The sequence below is a fragment of the Hypomesus transpacificus genome, chromosome 2 (assembly GCF_021917145.1).
Source record: "Hypomesus transpacificus isolate Combined female chromosome 2, fHypTra1, whole genome shotgun sequence".
In the NCBI taxonomy this organism is placed as follows: domain Eukaryota; kingdom Metazoa; phylum Chordata; class Actinopteri; order Osmeriformes; family Osmeridae; genus Hypomesus; species Hypomesus transpacificus.
The window spans coordinates 8,487,091-8,505,837 of record NC_061061.1 but is presented as its reverse complement, the minus strand read 5'-3'; the positions used below and the strand labels follow the sequence as shown (position 1 = coordinate 8,505,837).

The 18,747-nt window shown below is 44.5% G+C and overlaps 2 protein-coding genes across 2 annotated transcripts; both read right to left on the bottom strand.

Moving 5' to 3' along the window:
• Window positions 1-394: 394 nt before the first annotated feature.
• Window positions 395-13,230, bottom strand: slc45a4b (solute carrier family 45 member 4b). Its single transcript, XM_047037013.1, has 10 exons — window positions 12,992-13,230; window positions 12,180-12,247; window positions 11,084-11,796; window positions 8,465-8,653; window positions 8,048-8,227; window positions 6,895-7,475; window positions 5,391-5,942; window positions 5,109-5,208; window positions 3,882-4,093; window positions 395-2,654 (listed from the first exon to the last, which is right to left on the bottom strand). Exons 3-10 carry the CDS (start codon window positions 11,334-11,336, stop codon window positions 2,307-2,309), a joined length of 2,415 nt encoding a protein of 804 aa, XP_046892969.1. The 5' UTR covers window positions 11,337-11,796; window positions 12,180-12,247; window positions 12,992-13,230; the 3' UTR covers window positions 395-2,306.
• Window positions 13,231-14,069: 839 nt separating this feature from the next.
• Window positions 14,070-18,559, bottom strand: gpr20 (G protein-coupled receptor 20). The gene is made up of 2 exons (XM_047037024.1): window positions 18,193-18,559; window positions 14,070-15,795 (listed from the first exon to the last, which is right to left on the bottom strand). The coding sequence occupies exon 2, from the start codon at window positions 15,771-15,773 to the stop codon at window positions 14,655-14,657; it is 1,119 nt and encodes a 372-aa protein (XP_046892980.1). The 5' UTR covers window positions 15,774-15,795; window positions 18,193-18,559; the 3' UTR covers window positions 14,070-14,654.
• Window positions 18,560-18,747: the final 188 nt, after the last annotated feature.

Sequence of the window (18,747 nt, the reverse complement as noted above, 5' to 3'; positions counted from 1 at the left end):
TTGATTTTTGAGATCCTGGTGTTGAAAAGACGCATGCCACTCCCCCAAAAGTGACATCACAAACATAGAACCCCACCAATTTAGCCCTTTACCCTCCAAGGATGAACTCTGTCATGAGTTTTGATCATTTAAGGATTTACATAAAGACATAGAAGATCAAGGTTAAGTGTCCCACTTTACCTGTATTCATCCTATACAGGTATTTTACTATATATTATATATACATGTGGTAAAGGGGCTGGATTTGCCCTCAGGCCACCGCAGTGAGATGATCCACAGCGACATCTAGTGAGACAAATCTGCAAACAATGTAGGCTAAATGAAGTATCAACAATTCTGAAACTTTAGATCTGCAGTGCAATGATACGCAAATAATAAAGACTCAATCAAAGAGTTTTCATATTCAAAGGTGCATTCATTGTTTCTTTCTTATTGTTTGTACAAAACATACCTTGTGTACAGGCTACAAAACATCTGTACATTTCAACAGCAGCACAAAGGTAATATATCAAAGACTTAATCAATCACAAAATCAATGATTGACTTGAGAATCTAGGTTGGTGTCATAGAATTAGATACTGACACGAATGTTAGCATTCACTAGCATTTTGATTTCTCATCCACACATATTTCTCAACTAAAACTATTCACAATCAAGACACATCCATCTTCCAAACAAGCAAAAACTTAAAGTAAAACGACACTGTTCATATCACAGAATTAGCGCTTATATTGTCTTTACTCTTGAATTCCCCATTTCAGAGACAGATATCCCCAGTGTGCAAGCAACGCCATTTTTTGGCCTCGTCACTCAACAGTGTATTCTGGAAAACTATCCAAGGCACTACTAGACATCTAGTTACAGTCGATCTACCTATAGATCAAGTCTATAACCCATGGTTATAAATAAATTATATGGCCCACACACTCACAGAAACTAAAAGGCGGCAGTATTTAGTTATGCACTTCCCCAACGCGTTTACAAAATGTCCATTATCATCATCACCTATCACTTATTCAAATTTCCAATAGGTACTTACATCTATTATTTCTATGGCAGCTGTTATAAAGTGTCCCGTTAAGCACCAAGATCATATTTTGTCGACTGGCCTACAGTACATTTAACCTGTGATTAAAATGGCATGTTAACAGGAACGTCCTGAGGGTCTACAGGTGCTTTGGGTAAGGTAGGTGGCTCCCCCTATGGGGAGGTTTGGTGCTGTGCATAGAAAGGCTCGATGGATTTCAGGCTATGGAATGGCCACACGCGGACAACATTAACCTCATCGTCATCGTGTTCTCCGATGCAGTTTTAGTGTGATTTACCCTGAGTGTCTTCATGACATGAATGTCCACAGCTATGGCAACCCTCACTTAGGTCGTTTGGAGGGTGTGTGTGTGTGTGTGTGTGTATTTGTACATTGTAGTGCAGATGTGTTTGTGTGTATCTGGTAGGAAATAAGGTGCATGCCTACACCACACAATGTAACGTATAGATCCTGTACCTATTTAGTGGCAGCATAGAAATATATTGAGCTATATATTGAGCTCACTGGCACAGCTTGACAGAGAATGCACGGTTCACAACCTGGAGTAGCCCTGAAGGAGTTTTGGCTTGTTTTAAGACTTGTCTGAACCCCCCCCATCTGGGCTACCACAGGTTTTGAAACATATGCTCGCAGAAAGTCTATGCTCTGAATGTAAACGAAAGATTTTTCACACCAACCGACCTGTTCAAGTGTTACAGGTGCCACAGGTGCTGAATGTCTTCAGCCCCTACTTGTCCCTCTATGGATTTATATGTAGGTTCTTACACCTGCCATTAAGTCATTAACTCACACCAACTTTACCCAGCTCCAGTATACCACTGAAAAGTGAGTTTTAGCAAGTCAACTCTCTTAAAAACATTCTAAACCAACATCACTTTTTTATAAACCAAAAAGTCTCTGTGGAAATATTGTTGTCACATGCGTGTATATATATATTATATATATAGGTTTCGATGTACAATATAAGCGAGGTGTACATTGAGGAGAAGGAGATGTAGCCGTGTTCCAAAGTGTGTGTGAATGTAGAGCTGAAAGTTCTCATCGAGCTTTAAGCATAACCTTCAGCCAAGGGATCAATCCCTATCCCATGGCTCACAGCTCCCCTCCTCCCCCCTCCCCTTCTCCTCTCGTCCATTACAAGGATCTGACACCCCAGAAGGTTGGGTGAGTCAGGTCAGGTCAGAGGTCTTGGTCCTGCTCTCCCCAGCATGTCCTCTGGTTGGTTTCACACAGCAGACTGGTCGACGTACTGGTAGGTCAGACGGAGGACTGGCAACTATTCCTGGGCATCGAACCGCCCGCCACCACCACAGAAGACCTTGTGCTGCCTCCGTCGCCGGGCCCCGCCTCTGCCGATCCCTGCTCCTCATTGGTCACACTCTCCGGGGCGGGGTCTGGGTAGATGACCAAGAAGCAGGCGGTGAGGAAGCCGAGGAAGGAGCCCCCGGAGGCCACCATGGGGATGACGCGCACGCTGCCCACCGCGTCCACGACTGCCCCGAGCGCCGACGCCACCATGATCTGGGAGACATACACCTGGCAGGTCAGGATGGCACAGTCGATGCCGAAGCCCCGTCGAGAGTTGCCCGGGCTGTGATGGATGTACTGAGAGAGGAGGAGGAGGAGTTGGGTAAAACGAGGAGTTCACTCCAAATACTCACACTGTTTACCCGGCAGGGTGTTCAAGGAGCATTTCACTCAACAACAAAAAAAAATATTCGTTCACCATGAACACAATACATGCAAATAACGTTTTGAAAACTTTTGGGGGGGTTACTGAAACATTTGTATTTATCCAATTCACATCGTAAAAAAAAAAAATGTCCTCATATCATACATGCAGCATTGATATAAACAATATTTATACCATGGTCTGGGTGAATACTCGATTCTGATTGGCTGCAGGGGTGTCCATTATCGGGTGATAACGGACACCTACTGCGTCATTGCAGCAAAACTGTCTTTTCACCGTTCTAAATTATTCCGCTGGCTACACAGGAGCCTGTACAAAGTATTTGAAATAAGTAACCATAACAACAGTGACGGAGTCAAAGCCTCTATTTACAATTTTGAAAGACTTTAACAAGTCTTGTCTATTTACAACAATGAGTGACTTCAATATGTATTTTAGCCTATTTGAAAAAGGTTTCTTTTCTGAATGTAGTGTGTCAGTGTCACGTAACCGCTGATCTCACATCCCATTCGCTATTCACCTCGCTAGTCAATCTACATCAGACAAGCTGCGGCCAACACGACAGTAGCAGCAACTCTACACATGGCCGATTATTTTCCTCTTAAAAATCTTGATATTGATTTTGGGACAGTGACATGGCTGCTTAGCTAGCAAATCTTATTGTCAATCATACAGTAAAATTATATTTACTGTTTGTCAACCGTACACAATGTTATTGCCTCGGAATCTTGCTAGCATAACGTTAGCTTTCGGGCTAATAGCTCAGCCAAGGGAAAGCCGGTGTTGGTTCTATGAGCTGAGCGGACTATAAAATATCAGAGTTGGCTAACGTTAAAAAACGTTAGATTTATTTTGCAAAACGCCTGAAAACATAAATAAATGTTTGAAAAAATAAAAATAAAATTGGCAAGTGACCATGGTATAAGCGGGATAATGCCTTTCGAGGTGTCCAATTTCACTTGATAATGGACTCCGCGGAGCTGCGCGTCAGACGGTTCACGCCTCCGCATCGTCCATTATCAGGTGATATTGGACACCTCGTCGGGCATTATCCCTTACATACAGTATACATAAGTCGATGTAAATACATTTGAGTAGAATATTGTCTATGCAGTGTTTAGGAATGCCGTGACGCCTACCTCTTTAATCTCGTGGTACTGCCCCAGCAGGGCGTACGGGCAGTAGGAGATGGACATCGAGATCACTCCCATGGTGCTGATGCTCACCATGGCGACGTACACATTGGGGAATATAGCCATGATGGCAGTGCCTATGGAGAAGACCAGCGTGCCCAGGGTGTAAATGATCCGGATGCTGAGGTCAGAGTTGTCCAGGATCTTCTGGAGCAGGGCTGAGGGGTGGGGGAGATGGGCAATTGCAGCGGTGAAAAACAAAACTAAAGCACAAACAATGATGTAACATAATATCCCAATACACGTGTGATATCACAATACATCGCAAAGAGAAGTAAAAAACATAAGTACAGTACTGTGCATAAGTCTTGGGCACCCAAGATTTTTTACACAAATAATGTCTTATACTGTATTTCTTCAATGAAATGCTACAGCTTTTCTTGAACTACATGTTTCGATGAGGGCGGTGTGTACACAAAGGCAGCTTTTATTATTAATATTTCATTCGTAATTAAGAACAACACAGGAATTGCGCAAAGCAGTTTATTAATTAGTAGGCGACATCTCTGGTGTCTCGTCGGTGAGGAGGCAGATGAGGATACTTATAGTGATGCAGAAAGTTTTGTACCTAACCTATTTGTAGTAAAAATACATTAGAATTATAGTAAATCTAAATTTAATGTTGCTAAATGTTTTCGTTTAAGTGTATCAGATTTGAATGCAACATTTAATCAAAGAACTATATGTAATAAAAATGTTTTGTTTGTGCAGCAGTATAAAAGTGCAATTTTGCTAAACCTTTTGTTAAATGTTTTATTTCATTATTTCTTAAAGCATTTTTCTTTAACTTAATTTTTATTTTTATTGTGCCTAAGACTTTTACACAGTACTGTACATACTAAGCCCTATATGTGTTAAATCTACTACAAAAATTACAGCAATATTTACAAAGTGTGCTCGAGCTGAAATGACCTTTTACTATTGGAGTTTTGCAGTGAGATGGCTGAGGGTATGAATGACTAGCTAGCGGGTGTTGAAGTGGGAACCTGAAGCCAAGGTCTGACACTTATGGTGCAGCAGATGGTGGCTGCTGTCAGATAGGAGGGATTCAGTGTGTTTCAAAGCAGCAGCGTCCTACCATGCAAAATATCAGCCGTGGCAGTGTGTGTGTGTGTGTGTGTGTGCGTGTGTGTGTGTGTGTGTGTGTGTGTGGGGGGGGGGGCAGGGTCGTACCAGAGCAGACGGCAGCCGTGGCAGCGTAGACCACCAGGCCCCAGCAGCCCATCTGGACTCCTTTGTGATAGTTCTGCAGTTCTGTGGAGTTAGCTGCAGCCTATGGATGCGCACACACACACATATACACACACACACACACACAGGTTACATTTGAAACAAACAGAAAGGACAGAACCAACCCAGCACATGAAGTCACAGGGAGATTCCCTTAGTATGTTCCCAATTCTACACCCAAACAGTCAGTGTGTGCGTGCGTGTGCGGCGCGCATGACTCCCCACCGTGGGATCCCCCCCGTAGATGACCTGTCCCATGAAGTCGGTGTAGAACACGGCCTCGCTGATGATGGAGAACCAGGTGAGCAGGTGGCACACGCACAGCCTCCACAGCTGCGGAGGCATCTTCAGCATGGACAGCCACAGCAGCCTGACCGTGGGGCCATCCTCTTCCTCCTCCTCCTCCTCCTCCTCCTCCTCTGAGCCCTCCTCCTCCAGGCTGCCGCCGCTCTGCGGCAGCTTCCGCCACACCTGGCCGCCCCGCAGCGGGTACAGGTCGTTGAGGCTGCGGGACGACGTGATGGGCTGGGCGGCGGTGGGGTGAGGACGCCGCTGCCGGTGGCGGTGGACGACCACGCGGCCGTAGTAGGAGAAGGTGAAGGAGGGCTGGCGGTAGAAGGTGTGCTTGTGGCGGCGGGCCGGCACGTTGACGTTGGAGGGGCGGGGGCCCGCGCGGGTCTGGGCGGGGCCGCCTGGGCGGGCGTGGTTGCGGGTGTGGGCGTGGGCAGAACTGCACGACAGCTCCCCCGTCCCATTGAGTCCTTTCACCTGGTTGACCTGGGGCAGAGGAGATATTTAGTACAAGGGTTAATATAACAGAATGACCAGGTAGAGGACGACACAATACTTTATTTTTGTGTGTGTATGTAGGAGCCAAATCATATGTATATATATTTTTTTACAAATGTCTATTCGTATTTTGGAAGAAGTATGTATTGATATTTTGTCTGAAAATGGTGTCGTTATAGAATGTGTGTTCGTTTGTATTAAATAAGAGATTCTATATGGCTAAACCTTTAAGCACCCACCCCTTCTTTCCTTTTCCCATTGCTATATGGAGGGAATTAAGAACAGTGGCTGCCAGGTCTAAGTATGGCAGTACCTCACAGCTGATATTAAAGGCAGGAAGGTAATATAGTTGAAAAGCACTTTTTGTCCCATTTGCTGAAATAAACTTCAAATCCTAAAGGTTAGACAGTAAAATGAAATCAATTTGAAATCTATAAACGTCACAGGAGGACTGTAATAAACACAACCAGTCATTGAGGTAGGACCGGCACTAATGATACTTGCTACTTGTCTGTCTGTCTGTCTGTCTGTCTGTCTGTCTGTCTGTCTGTCTGTCTGTCTGTCTGTCTGTCTGTCTGTCTGTCTGTCTGTCTGTCTGTCTGTCTGTCTGCCTGCCTGCCTGCCTGTCTGTCTACCTCCCGGCAGTAGTCAGGCAGCCCGTTTGTGTGTTTTGGTGTGTTTATCTTAAGGGAAGGGCTGGTACAACTTACCTACCGTGCCTTTAAGTCCCAACTTTGCATTTAGTTTTATTTTGTCACTTGTATTGGAATACTGTAACACAGCAAAATCTTACACGTTGTCTTTTATTTGAAATTTGGGGGTGAAGTATTTTATTCATTTGCTATTTTTGGAGCTTTGGCATTTGGCATTATGGGTTACAAAATCACCCATCTGAACGTGTTGTCACCAAGGGCAGGGCAGCGTTGATACTGGGACTAACCTCAGTGTGCTCCAGCATGCTCCTCTTCTCCTGGGTGAACATGTTGCCGTCTGTCTGGTCACGCCAGCCCTGGTCGTCCCTGTAAGGCGGGGGGGTCCCGTTGGGGGTGCCCGGCTGTGGGCTCGACGGCTCCAAGTCCTGGAAGATGGAGGGCTCGATGTCGGACAGGAAGTGCATGTCGGGGTTCAGATCGGCGTCCAGCTGGATGGTGGCGTCTGGCATGGCCAGCACCGAGTCGCTCTTGCTCCGCCCTCGCTCCGCGCTCAACATCCCGAGCTCAGGCTCCGGCTGGCTGGCATCGCCAGGGAAGAAGGAGTCCTCCTCCCCTATCAGCTCCCCTGCACCGGGGGGCAGGTCGTTGGGATGGATTGAGGTCAGGCTTCTGGATTCGTCTCCCTGGGCGTCCCGCTGGGGGCTGTAGCGCTCCTCCTTGATGCTGAACATATGCAGCGCCACCGACACGATGAAGATGACGGCAGCAAAGAAGAAGAGGACCTGTTCTTGCGACCTGAAGGCCTGGCCTAGCAGGGTGTTGGACCAGTCCAACCCCCCCATCATATACCCCACCGCACCCCCCAGACCTGAAAACACACAGCCACAACAGATTACTGTTAACTGTAACAGCTCACATGCTAATGGACTCATGTCATAACATACAATGGAACACCAACTATACACCATGTCCAACAACTGTAACTGTAAGCATGAAAGAGTTTCCTACGGCATTGCTGCTTACGTGACTGGTGATATATAACTGCTTTGATGTTTACTTTAAGGGGGGGGGGTCAGTCCCTGTGTTTGACCTCTGGTCGAACATTGTCAGGTGTTCTGCTGATACTTTACAGCCACACTAACATGCAACCTCAGAGTTAGTGAGTGTAAGACAGGTGTGGAACAGTTAGGACAGTGAGAGACAAGGTTAATCTACAATGAAAAAGCCCAATGATGCAAAATGTGCTCAAATGCAAAACAAAAATGATTTAAAATACTAAATTCTAATGATATAAATGCTAAATGCTAATGTGCCAATGATGTATAATACTAAATCTGAATGTGCTGGATAAACAGACAACAAGCCAAATCCTATGGAAATACTGAGCAGACACGAAACGTCTAAGGCATTTTTCCTGGGTGGAAGGGTGGAGATGGGTACCGGCAGAGAAGGCGTGGATGTTAAGTGCCATATCCTGCTCATCCGTGTCGGCCAAGTCCAAAAGGTAGGCTCTTATTGGTCCCTCCAATGCGTCTGCGGAGAAGTCCAAAACGACAACGCCCAGCACCGTCAGCACGATCCCGATTGGCTGGCGGTTTGGCACGTCTCCGATAGCTAGGCCTGTGACAGCGGACAACCACCACCATGGTTGAGGATGAGGCATGGACATACTGCTGAGCAACAGAAGGACTGATGTAGCATTCTAATGCAACGTCTCCATAGTCAATAAGACATAAACACACTTCATAAACCCTCCTCATAGAACTTGCATAAGATTGCATTTGAAAGGTGACAGGCAGACCCTTTATGACATGTCATGTATCGATGATGCAGAGTGAAGTGAGTCGACGCCCTGACCTATCAGAGAGCCGTTGAGAAAGAGCGCCACGCCCAGCAGCACGCCCACGCACAGCACCAGGATGAAGGGTCGTCTCCGCCCCCAGCTGAGGGTGCAGCGGTCGCTGGCCGAGCCAATCAGAGGCGTGAAGATCAGCCCCAGGATGGGACTCAGGAACCACGTGAGACTGTTGTACTGCTCGGGGAGACCTGGGGGAATCACACACACAAACACACTTCAAATGATGGCACATGTGGCAGAACGTAATGTTCAAATAAACAGGATGTGATACTGTGATGGCGTGAGTTGCCAGAAACCCATAGGAGAACATCCTCTTTCTTTTTGTCTATAACCTCCAGGGACTTAAGAGCCAAGCTGCTGGGGGCACCGCTAGCTCACCAGGCAGGGCTCGTTCTATAGGCCCTAAAGCAGTGGCACGGGTTCGAATCCGACTCAGGCCATTTATGTCCTTTCTCTTTCCACTCCATTTCCTGTCAATCTCAACTGTCTCTGTTCAAAAAAAGTCCCAAATGATATCCATGATGTTTGACCAAGCCATGATGCTTTGATGAAACATTTACATTTAGTCATTCAGCAGACGCTCTTATCCAGAGCGACTTACAGTATGTACAGGGACATTCCCCCGAGGCAAGTAGGGTGAATGTGCCTTGCCCAAGGACACAACATAATTTGCCATGATTTCGATCTGGCAACCTTCAGATTACTAGTCCGATTCCCTAACCGCTCAGCCATCTGACTCCCTTATGTCAACATGGGAGGGGCTCTGTGTATGAGTATAGTACTGTGATCAATTATCATTTTCATATCACACATGCTGGGCCCAGGTTGTACATTCATGAGGTCACAGAACACAGGGTTCCCAAGGCACTTCCTTCCCGGTATGTTCTTTCCAGAAAGGAAGAGAGAAGAGTGCTCCTGAAGTATTAGCATGTCTGGACAAGTGTGCAAGTCAGAAGTTACAGCATACAGCCTACAAGATACAGCCTGCTGGCGAACACAGAGTGCTGGTAGAACCACTGTGCCCTGGTTATGACTTTTTATACACTAGAAAAAATATATCCAGATATGGGCTGAGGACCTGGGTTAAATGGCTATTTAGAAAAGCTTTTGGTTACTTTTCTGCGCATGTCGGTCACGATGTGGCTAGTGGACTCTTCCCAAAAAAATGGTGGCACTCACACACAGATTCCTGGAATTATAGAAAGGCAATTGCGGATATCTGCAACGGAATTGTAGATATATGTAACTGAACTGCAGTTATCTGCAACTAAATTGTTGAATTTCAGTACAAGATATCTGTTAACTCCCCTTAATGTCCTTTTTATATTAATATATTAAGTTTTAGCTAGTCAGAATGAATTTATAGATATCTTGAACTGGAATTATTATTAGTCAAAATGACGTTTTACATATCCCAAACTGAGTTTTGACTAGGAAAAATGACATTGCAGATATAAAAATAAAATAAAAATAGCCTTTGGGAAATTGAACCAAGATTCGATTAGCGGATAACCGTATTTGAAAACCAGAATCGTAATCAATAGAATTGAAACAATACTCAACCCTAGTCATGGGTGGTGTTCGTCTATTTTATGTGCATACGAGGCTGTGTGAAGTATATGTTCAGTTAAACATCAACGACTGGCTCCTGAAATAACTGACTGGCTTGGGCTCGAGGGAATGGTGGGAAACTTGGCCAACCACGACAGGGAGGGGGGATAAAAAAGACAAATCATAAAGTGTCAGCGAGGCTAGGAGACCTTTTTTCCTACCCGGATTTCTCAATGCGGACATTTTCCAATGTAGTCTGTGAAGTTAGGCCATAGATCAAGTTTCCCCATTGTCTTTTAACCTTCGCTAGCAGAGAACAGGCTCCCAGGTGCCAACTACACTATGTAAACTGATTTATGTGTAAACAGACACTCACATAGGGTCCTGCATAGGAAAGCATTACCAGGATATTTTAATTGATCGAATGCAAAGTTATACAGTAACTTTACGTAAAACGCAGGGGGAAATATGGAGTTCGGGGCAATTTCACATAAATATTCCTCCCAGTGGGAAAGCAAACATAGTAAAATGTGCCAACTCACACATTCCAGCCATACCTACCAAATGTAGTATAAGCTTTTGTTCTTTTCTGCTTTGGTGGCAAACCTGGCAACCACGCCTGTCATGCTGCCTGTGCAGATAGTTAACATACCCTCTCCTCCATCCAATCCCAGGTCTAAACAGAGGGGGGCCAACCTTCAGCTGAAGACACTGTAGTATTCAACAATGTCAGTACTGCTGATAATCAGCACATGCGTCACTTTAAGTCAGCTGTTGGTACTTCCGACTTCAGTTCATGTGCCATCTGTCATCCGCTGTGGGACAGGTTGTTTGGCTTGCTACCTATACCTGTAGTAATTTAGGTTGTTTATAGCATATTATATTTTACCAATGGCATTAATATAGTTAAAAAGTTTTTACCAATCCGTTGTAATACAGGTAGCACTGTATCATTTACCAGTATGCAGTGATACAGGTTGCTTATGTTATTTTGTAAAACCAATCTGACAGGTTACCTGTCATACTTTCAACTTTCAGTAAGACAGGGAGTTAGTATGGTTACATACCAATCTGTAACAAGACAGGTGTGACCAGTGCAGTCTCCATGGCATAGCAAAACTCCCGTCCGAACATCACAGCCCCGTGCATGACCCAGCGACGCAGGGGGATCTTGTCTCCGGTTTCCCCCTCACTGATGACGGCATGGCTGTCCCCGTCGCCTTCACTCGGTGGCTTCACTTTCACCACAACCTGCCCCGCTCTCAAAGGCTCCAGCTCTGCCTTCAGAGGAACCATAGTGTCCGACTCAACAACTACCATACAGGGAAGACCCGACTATACGAGGCGTGATGAAACAAGGCAAGACAAGGCTAGGCCAGACTAGAAGAATCCAGACCACAGCTCTCCCAAGACTGTATGCTCCTGTTACTTAGATGTAGTTGCAGCTTCCCGTTGCTTTCAGTCAGAGGACTTCAAGTCAACCTTCAAAACAGCAACAATATATATCCAACCTCTCTTCTGTGAGGCACTGGGGGTATTATACTTAAATAATAGTTAAATGGTGACATATGGCTTTTGCAAGAGACTAAATATCTCTACTGTCTGTTGTGCTGAATCATTATCCAAGTAAAACGCCTTTGAATTAGAGCCAAAGTCATGTGGTAATTGGACAAGAAGCTGATGTGGGGGAGGGCAAGGAGGGGTGTGGAGGCAAGGATGAGGAGGCCGGAGAGGGTGAACGATGCTCCTGTGTCCATCCCCATTGGTGTCAATCAGTAACCTGCGAGGTGGAGGGTGGAAAGATTTAGTAAACACAACTGAATCATCAACATGAAATTGTTTCACCATAGGTCTACTGAGATGGCAACCAGCAGGTTACTGCTAAGTTTAAAAGTATATTATCACGTCATATCAAATGATTTGTAGTAAAACATCATGAAAAGTGGCAAAAGTTGGCAGAAGCTGAAAGATGCCGGTAGGCAAGAATTTCGTAACCTACCATGAAGCTATAATGGTGCGTCATTGCAATTAGGCAAGACCTCCTTACATGAATGAATACAATCATGCAACCTAGGTTGTCATCCACTAAAAACTGTTCACATGCCTGAAAAAATAACAGGAATAGTTTTGCATAGACCCTAAATAGTCCATTCAAGCACTTACCTTATATAAGAGGTCGACACAGTAACAATAACCCACAGGTGGCTCACCGATCAGGAAAACAATTACTCCTAAAAATCATGATAGTCAACAGTTGAAACTTAACTACATCTCTTGATGCAGGATTTTTTGCTCTGATTCGGGTACGTTTTACTAACTCCTTGCTCCGCCCACACTTGTTCTGACTGGGTTCTATCAGAAAATGGAATGTCAAAGGCCCCTTAATTTGTATGTTGTTGTAGACTGGCGTAGCTTGGCTGACGTAGCTTGTCGGGCCGGTCCGTGGCACGTTTGAAAGTGGACGTTTCCAAATGATACTGTATCCTTTGTGTGATTAACCAGTACTACAACAGACGTTTCACTACAACCTTGATATTGTCCACTCGCATCTCTTACGTCAGACATCTGTGGTGATTGAGATGTATCTTTGGCTGATGCTAATGCGTAATGACAGGTGCCTCTCTTGTTTGGCCGAAGTTGAACGGATGCTTGACTGGATGGCCAACATAATCTCCCTAAACATCAATCCACTAGTAAACGCTAGAGTTCAGCCAGAATCGTAGCGGGCTGGCAAGCTGCAACTAATTGTGAGGAGTGTATAAGTGTATTGATTTCACTAGCTAGGTACATTAGCTAACGTTTGATAGCCGCAAGCTAACTAGTTTTATCCACACAGCGAGCTAGCTAGGTGGCTCGTTAGCTAGCGCGCTAAATAGGAGCCAGCAAATCACAGTTGATCGGTTTGTGTCGTTTGGTTTTTACTTGATACTTGTTGAAAAAAACATAAAACGTAAGTATACTTGCTAACTACTTACCGAAAGGGTTTTCTCTTGTTCAATCAAACATCCCAGTTGCACGACTTATCGTTCATCGACGCAGATCTATCCGACCGTGGTGTAGCCTAACTACAGATGCGCAAATGTCTCTCGCTCATTTCTCATTCATTGCTACACCGACTGTAACAACTGCCTAGTTTACTCAAAGCGGGGGCAACTACAGTAGTACTAGTAGCAAGCAAGCTGACATCATCAAAACGGATTACTCACTTTCCATCCACACTTTCCCTGTCAATGTAGTTTCTGTATACTACGTATAAAGTCTAGCTGCTTTATTACTAGCTATCAAACCCAGTTGCCTTTTAAATCTGAACAACTTTAAAGCCATTTGTGTACGGATTGGCATTTTAAATGTATACTGCTATATTGGCTATTTAATAATTACATATTACAAAGGTAATCGCAAAATTACTATTTAATTTAGCTTCAGTAAACCACAGTGTGAACAATCTACTGAAGTGTCATGTCTACAGTTCTAATGGTTTGTAGTTTTGTTAAAACTAGAAAAGATACAGATTCTTCAGAAAGTGTGTGTGCTTGCTGAAAGCAGTTTAAATATGTTTATCAAAATACTTGAATAGAATAGGGATAAAGAAAAAAGAATGTGGTAAGGGGTAAGTTGGATAAAGCCAGAGAGCCAAATAAATATAATGGCACGAATTCTGCAGCTCTAATGTTCTTTTAGAATAGAAGGTGAATGGCATTGGGATATTGTGCACACGAGATAAACATTTGATATAAAATATGAAATAATGCTATGATGGATAACATTATATAGAGAAAACTATAGCTGTAGAAATAGAATGAAGAGAATTAGTCTAATAATTAATTTGTAATAATGTAAATGCTTCATGTAAAGACATGAGAAATTGTAAGATTGAGTGAATTCATGATTATAGAGATAGTAACAGTTAATACTCTAGAATTATTTTTAATTTGAAGATTCAAGAGCAAGCACAATGAAATAAACACACAACAACACTACCATAGCCTTATAAACAAACACCAAATGTTTGCATATAGTCTTCAGGTCTTATTGCAGTCATGTGGTGATTATTTCTCTGTCAACTTTTCTTGTGGTTGCCAAGAGGAGTAATGCATAGGCTAAGGCATTATTTGGTAAATGGCACATCAAACTGTAAAGCAAGAACAGTCCACAGTGGGTTCATTGTACTGACAGTGGGCTAGATGTTCCCCATGACTTGTAAGCCTATAAGAATGATGCAACAATTAGTTCATTGGGCCTAGTTCACGTTTGCCATGGCTATGCAGGAGAACATGGATCTAAATAAGGTGATACAGTACAACAAGTCACATCCGATTTGTATATGTACTATTCCCAGTAAGGTTGATATCCTTAATACATTAGATTGTGATTTTCAATATGTGTTGTCCTGTCACTGTGCTGTTTTGAAAGTTTTTGCAAAGTGTGGCAAGTCTGTTGTACATGAGTCCACTAAAGCCCGTAGGGCATCAACACAGACATTGGACCCACTCTTTCCACAAGTCTCAGTCGCTCAGAACCACCTCTGCTACACAGCGAGGTTGGTGCCCATTTCACTGTAGCACTTGTACAAAGAACAACTTTATTCAAATAAGTCCGCAAGCATAGTCAATCGGTCTCCTTTCCAAATCACCTCCACTACACCGCGTGGTTACTGGCCAGCTGGGGCGACGAGGCCAGGCCGATCATCATCACGCTGTGAGCGATGGCTGTCACTGCCCCTGCAGAGCCCTTGGAGCTCCTCTGCATGCTGATAATCTCCCCGCTGCTCTCCTCGGCCGCGCCGCGCCGACAGAAGCCTCTCACGGTGGCCTGGAAGTTGTTGGTGACGAAGCAGTACACGATGGGGTCCATGCAGCTGTTCAGGCTGCTGAGGGTGACCGTCAGGTGGTAGACGATGACCCGGTGCGGCATGTCGGGGTAGAAGTACACCAGCACCTGCCTCACGTGGAAGGGCGTGAAACACACGGTGAAGATCACCAGCACGGTGCTGAGCAGCTGCACGGCCCGCATCCGCCGGACGCGGCTCTGCGGCATGAGCCGCCGGTCGGCCAGGGCGCACATGACCCGCGCCGTGAACGCCACGATGACCACCAGCGGGAGGAAGAACTCGAAGACGGTGAGGAAGAGGAGTTTGGAGAGGCAGCAGCCCGTGTGGCGGAAGGCGGACGTGAGGAAGGAGTACGTGACCACGATGGCAAACACCCAGATGGAGGCGCACACGGCCTTGGCCACGGTGGGGCTCCTCCAGCGGCGGGATGCCTCCAGCCTCACCACCGCCAGGTAGCGGTCCACGCAGATGCTGGTGAGGAAAAGGATGCTGCAGTACATGTTGACAAAGTAGCTGAAGATGTGAACGTAGGAGCAGTTGATACACTTGCCCCCGCTGTAATAGAGCATGATGCGCGTGGGCAGCGAGAGGTTGACCAGCAGGTCCGTGACTGCTAGATTGATCGTGTAGATGACAGAGGTGGTCTTGGGTTTGGTGCGGAAGCAAAAAACATATAAGGCCACTGTGTTAAGGACCATGCCCACCAGGAAGATGAGGGTGTTGACTACCACCAAGGTAATCCACAGGCTGTAGTAGTCATTGTAAAGACCCTCATCTAGGTGGGCTAGACTGGCCATGTAAGGGAAATTCTCAGTGTCAGTGTCAGTGTCCGAGCTGTTACTACTGCTGCTGCTTGTACACAGATGCATTGTGGAAAATGTAGTGTTGATGCGAGGTGATGATGTCACAGAAATGTTAAGCTCCATGGCGCTCCTGGGTGGCCCAAATCTGGAAGACAAACAAAAATGTTATTATGTACAGTCCTTCTCAAAATTTAACACAACAACAAAATACCTATTTACTTTCTAAGGATTAATTTTTCATTAGAGGTGCAAAGGTGTTGACAGTAGCTCTATAATGGATGTGAACACATTATTAGGGTACAGTTTACAATGTTTTCAATCTAATCCGTTTAAAAAACAGACTTGGTTATTGTTTAATGGGTCAGATGGCTGAGTAGTTAGGGAGTTGGGCTATTAATCAGAAGGTTGCCGGTTCGGTTGCCAGTTCGATTCCCGGCCGTGCAAATTATGTTGTGTCCTTTGGCAAGGCACTTCACCCTACTTGCCTCGGGGGGAATGTCCCTGTTCTTACTGTAAGTCGCTCTGGATAAGAGCGTCTGCTAAATGACAAAAATGTAAATATTGATATGAAGCCTGCACTAATAAGCCCTTAAATATTATCCTACTGGAAGCCATTGGTCTCTGTTGACGTTCTGTTGAAGTTATAGTTCTTTATGATCCAAATAAATCCTTGTTGTGTAATATGATACTAGCTGGGAATAGCCAGCCATTATAGGACTACAGACCCCTGACAGATAGATAACATCAATATCAAACTCTGGAGCCCATTAGCACGGGTATAAAGTCATACGTACAAATATTACTATGAATAATTTCCTCTCAATCAACCGTCATCAGGTTTATTTCCATTGGCAAAATCCCATCAACAACATTACTGAGAGGGGCATTTGAGGTATTGGATTCATTTAAAGTGTTTATTTACCTCATAGGCACTCTTGGCTTTTCTCAGACATGGAAATTAGACACTGACGTTACGTATGTTTGTGTGCACGTACTGGATGTGTGTGTTTTTGTAGATGTATGCCTATTGATGCATAACAGTGGACAAACCTGTTCATAAAAGCTTTTAGACATTAATGTCATCCTTTAGATGCTCAATATATTTTAAAGTGAATGTTATTGTTCTATGTTAAAATCATTCGTCCTGGAGTTTTTGAGGTTAAACATGTGAACTGGATCCTAAATCCATTCCTGTCCACAGCCACTGTCTTCCAGTGACCATATTTGGGCAGAGCATGAAACCTCAGTTATAAGGAGACATGGTGAGGGAGAAGTCAGGAATTGTGTACTAACTCAAGTCTGTATTTACCTGGTTAAAACCAGACCGGGCCTGAGTGCATTTTACAACAGTCAACACTAGCCCACATTAGATTAACAATTGAGACCACTGAAGCTAATGCATATAAGATGCTCAGCTGAGGGCATAATAGGAATAATGTGATTTATCACATATAACAAGCAATCAGAGGGCAAAAGCACTGCACACATTCTGCTCATGCAAATAAATGGGAATAAATGGGTATTTCATTTTCACTCCCATATTGTTGCATATTAGTCAGTCCTCAAGACCAAGTTAATCATCATTAGTGAGAGCATGTCTTAAGAGAGTGTAATTCAGGGGAAATTCGATATTAACTGCCTCTCGCTTCTGAGGGTACAGAGATAAATGATTCTTTACCCAACTCATTACAGCCCAGTCATTCATAAACTACTGTTGCTGATTCTCTAACAGCATGGTTTACATTTGAAAAAAATCACAGGAAAATGAACTGCCAATGGAACACACACCAACAAACCTTGATTTATGGCCGTAACTATAAAAAATAATTATAACAGACAAAGAAAATTTAGTAAAATTGAGGACTGGAGTTTCACCTTTTAGTAAATCAAGAGAGGGTCGTATATCACATATAGGTTTGGGTTATGCTGCGCAGAACGATATCATAGGATTCTTGACGAACAAACAAGAACATATCTGAACTTTTTATGTGCTTACGGTCGTTTTGTGTACATTTTTACTAGCGTTCGAGCAAAGAACGTACGTCCAACAAGTTTACTGTTGTTTTAGGGAGCATATAAACTCGGATCAGGGATCCCCACGAGTCAAATCTCAACAGGTCTCTGGGGTGAGATATGTTTCTGGTGCCAGGTCTGTCCCTTTGTACATCAGAGGCTGCCGTTATGCTAACAACACTACTTCATAAAGTTCTGTGGGGGTTGTGACCCGTGCATTCGACAATGTTGTACAAATAAACTGCTCTGTGTGAGTCTTCAACGACTCATTGGCTTAGACAGGATGTTGCATTTTCATGAGAACGATCCCACGGTGTTCTACATAAACTAAACAATCGTGAATTATCCAGTAGTTTGGTAAAAGTGAAAGTGAGAATACTCTAAGTGAATGATAGTCTTAATATAATCATTAAATGTTTAGGTCATCTTTGCCTGCTGATATAAACATAGGTACCCCACCTGATCATAGCAGAGACAGTTAGACAGATAGTGTGATGTGATGGTGTTGACTGCAGTGTTCAGGTCTTACCTGTTGAATCTGAGGAGATCAGAACAGGGAAGCGCAGGTTAACCTCTGTCCTCAACGGGGCCTCGTCAATCCTCAGTCTTCCTCCTCTTATCTCTCGTCCTTTCTCCGACCTGTCAAGCACTCATCCCTGTTTTTTTACACCCAGAACTCCTCAGCACACCACTGTCCCAGGATGGACTGGTCTCCTCCCTAACATTAGCAGGGAAACGTCACCATATTGTTCTCTGTCTCTTTCTCTGTGTCTCTCCCTCGATTTTTCTATCTACTCCCTTGATCAGCATCCCCAGCAACTCCTCTCCTCTGGATCCTTTCAGAGGAAGTCTCTCTCTGTTTACTTTGAACCGTGACATCACTGCGCAAGGACGGCATGTCATGAGGGACTGAACCACAGAGGTATTAACGGTATAGGACTTCTATTTTAATTCTGCAAAGGTCAACTTGAGTCAACTTGAGTGTAGAGTGACAGAATGTAGGCCACTGTAAGAACAAGGCACACACAAGTTAGGGTGCTGAAGATTTGTGTTGATGGGGTTCCATCAACACGTTTATGAGTGC

Bases quoted from the DNA above. Each gene is read 5' to 3' on its own strand.
- slc45a4b (XM_047037013.1), bottom strand. From the start codon at position 11,336: ATGGTAGTTGTTGAGTCGGACACTATGGTTCCTCTGAAGGCAGAGCTG. The intron at 8,228-8,464 runs GTCAGGGCGTCG...CCGCTGTCACAG, and splicing joins TCTCAACGGCTCTCTGATAG to GCCTAGCTATCGGAGACGTG. The intron at 5,943-6,894 runs GTTAGTCCCAGT...CCTCTGCCCCAG, and splicing joins GCATGCTGGAGCACACTGAG to GTCAACCAGGTGAAAGGACT.
- gpr20 (XM_047037024.1), bottom strand. From the start codon at position 15,773: ATGGAGCTTAACATTTCTGTGACATCATCACCTCGCATCAACACTACA.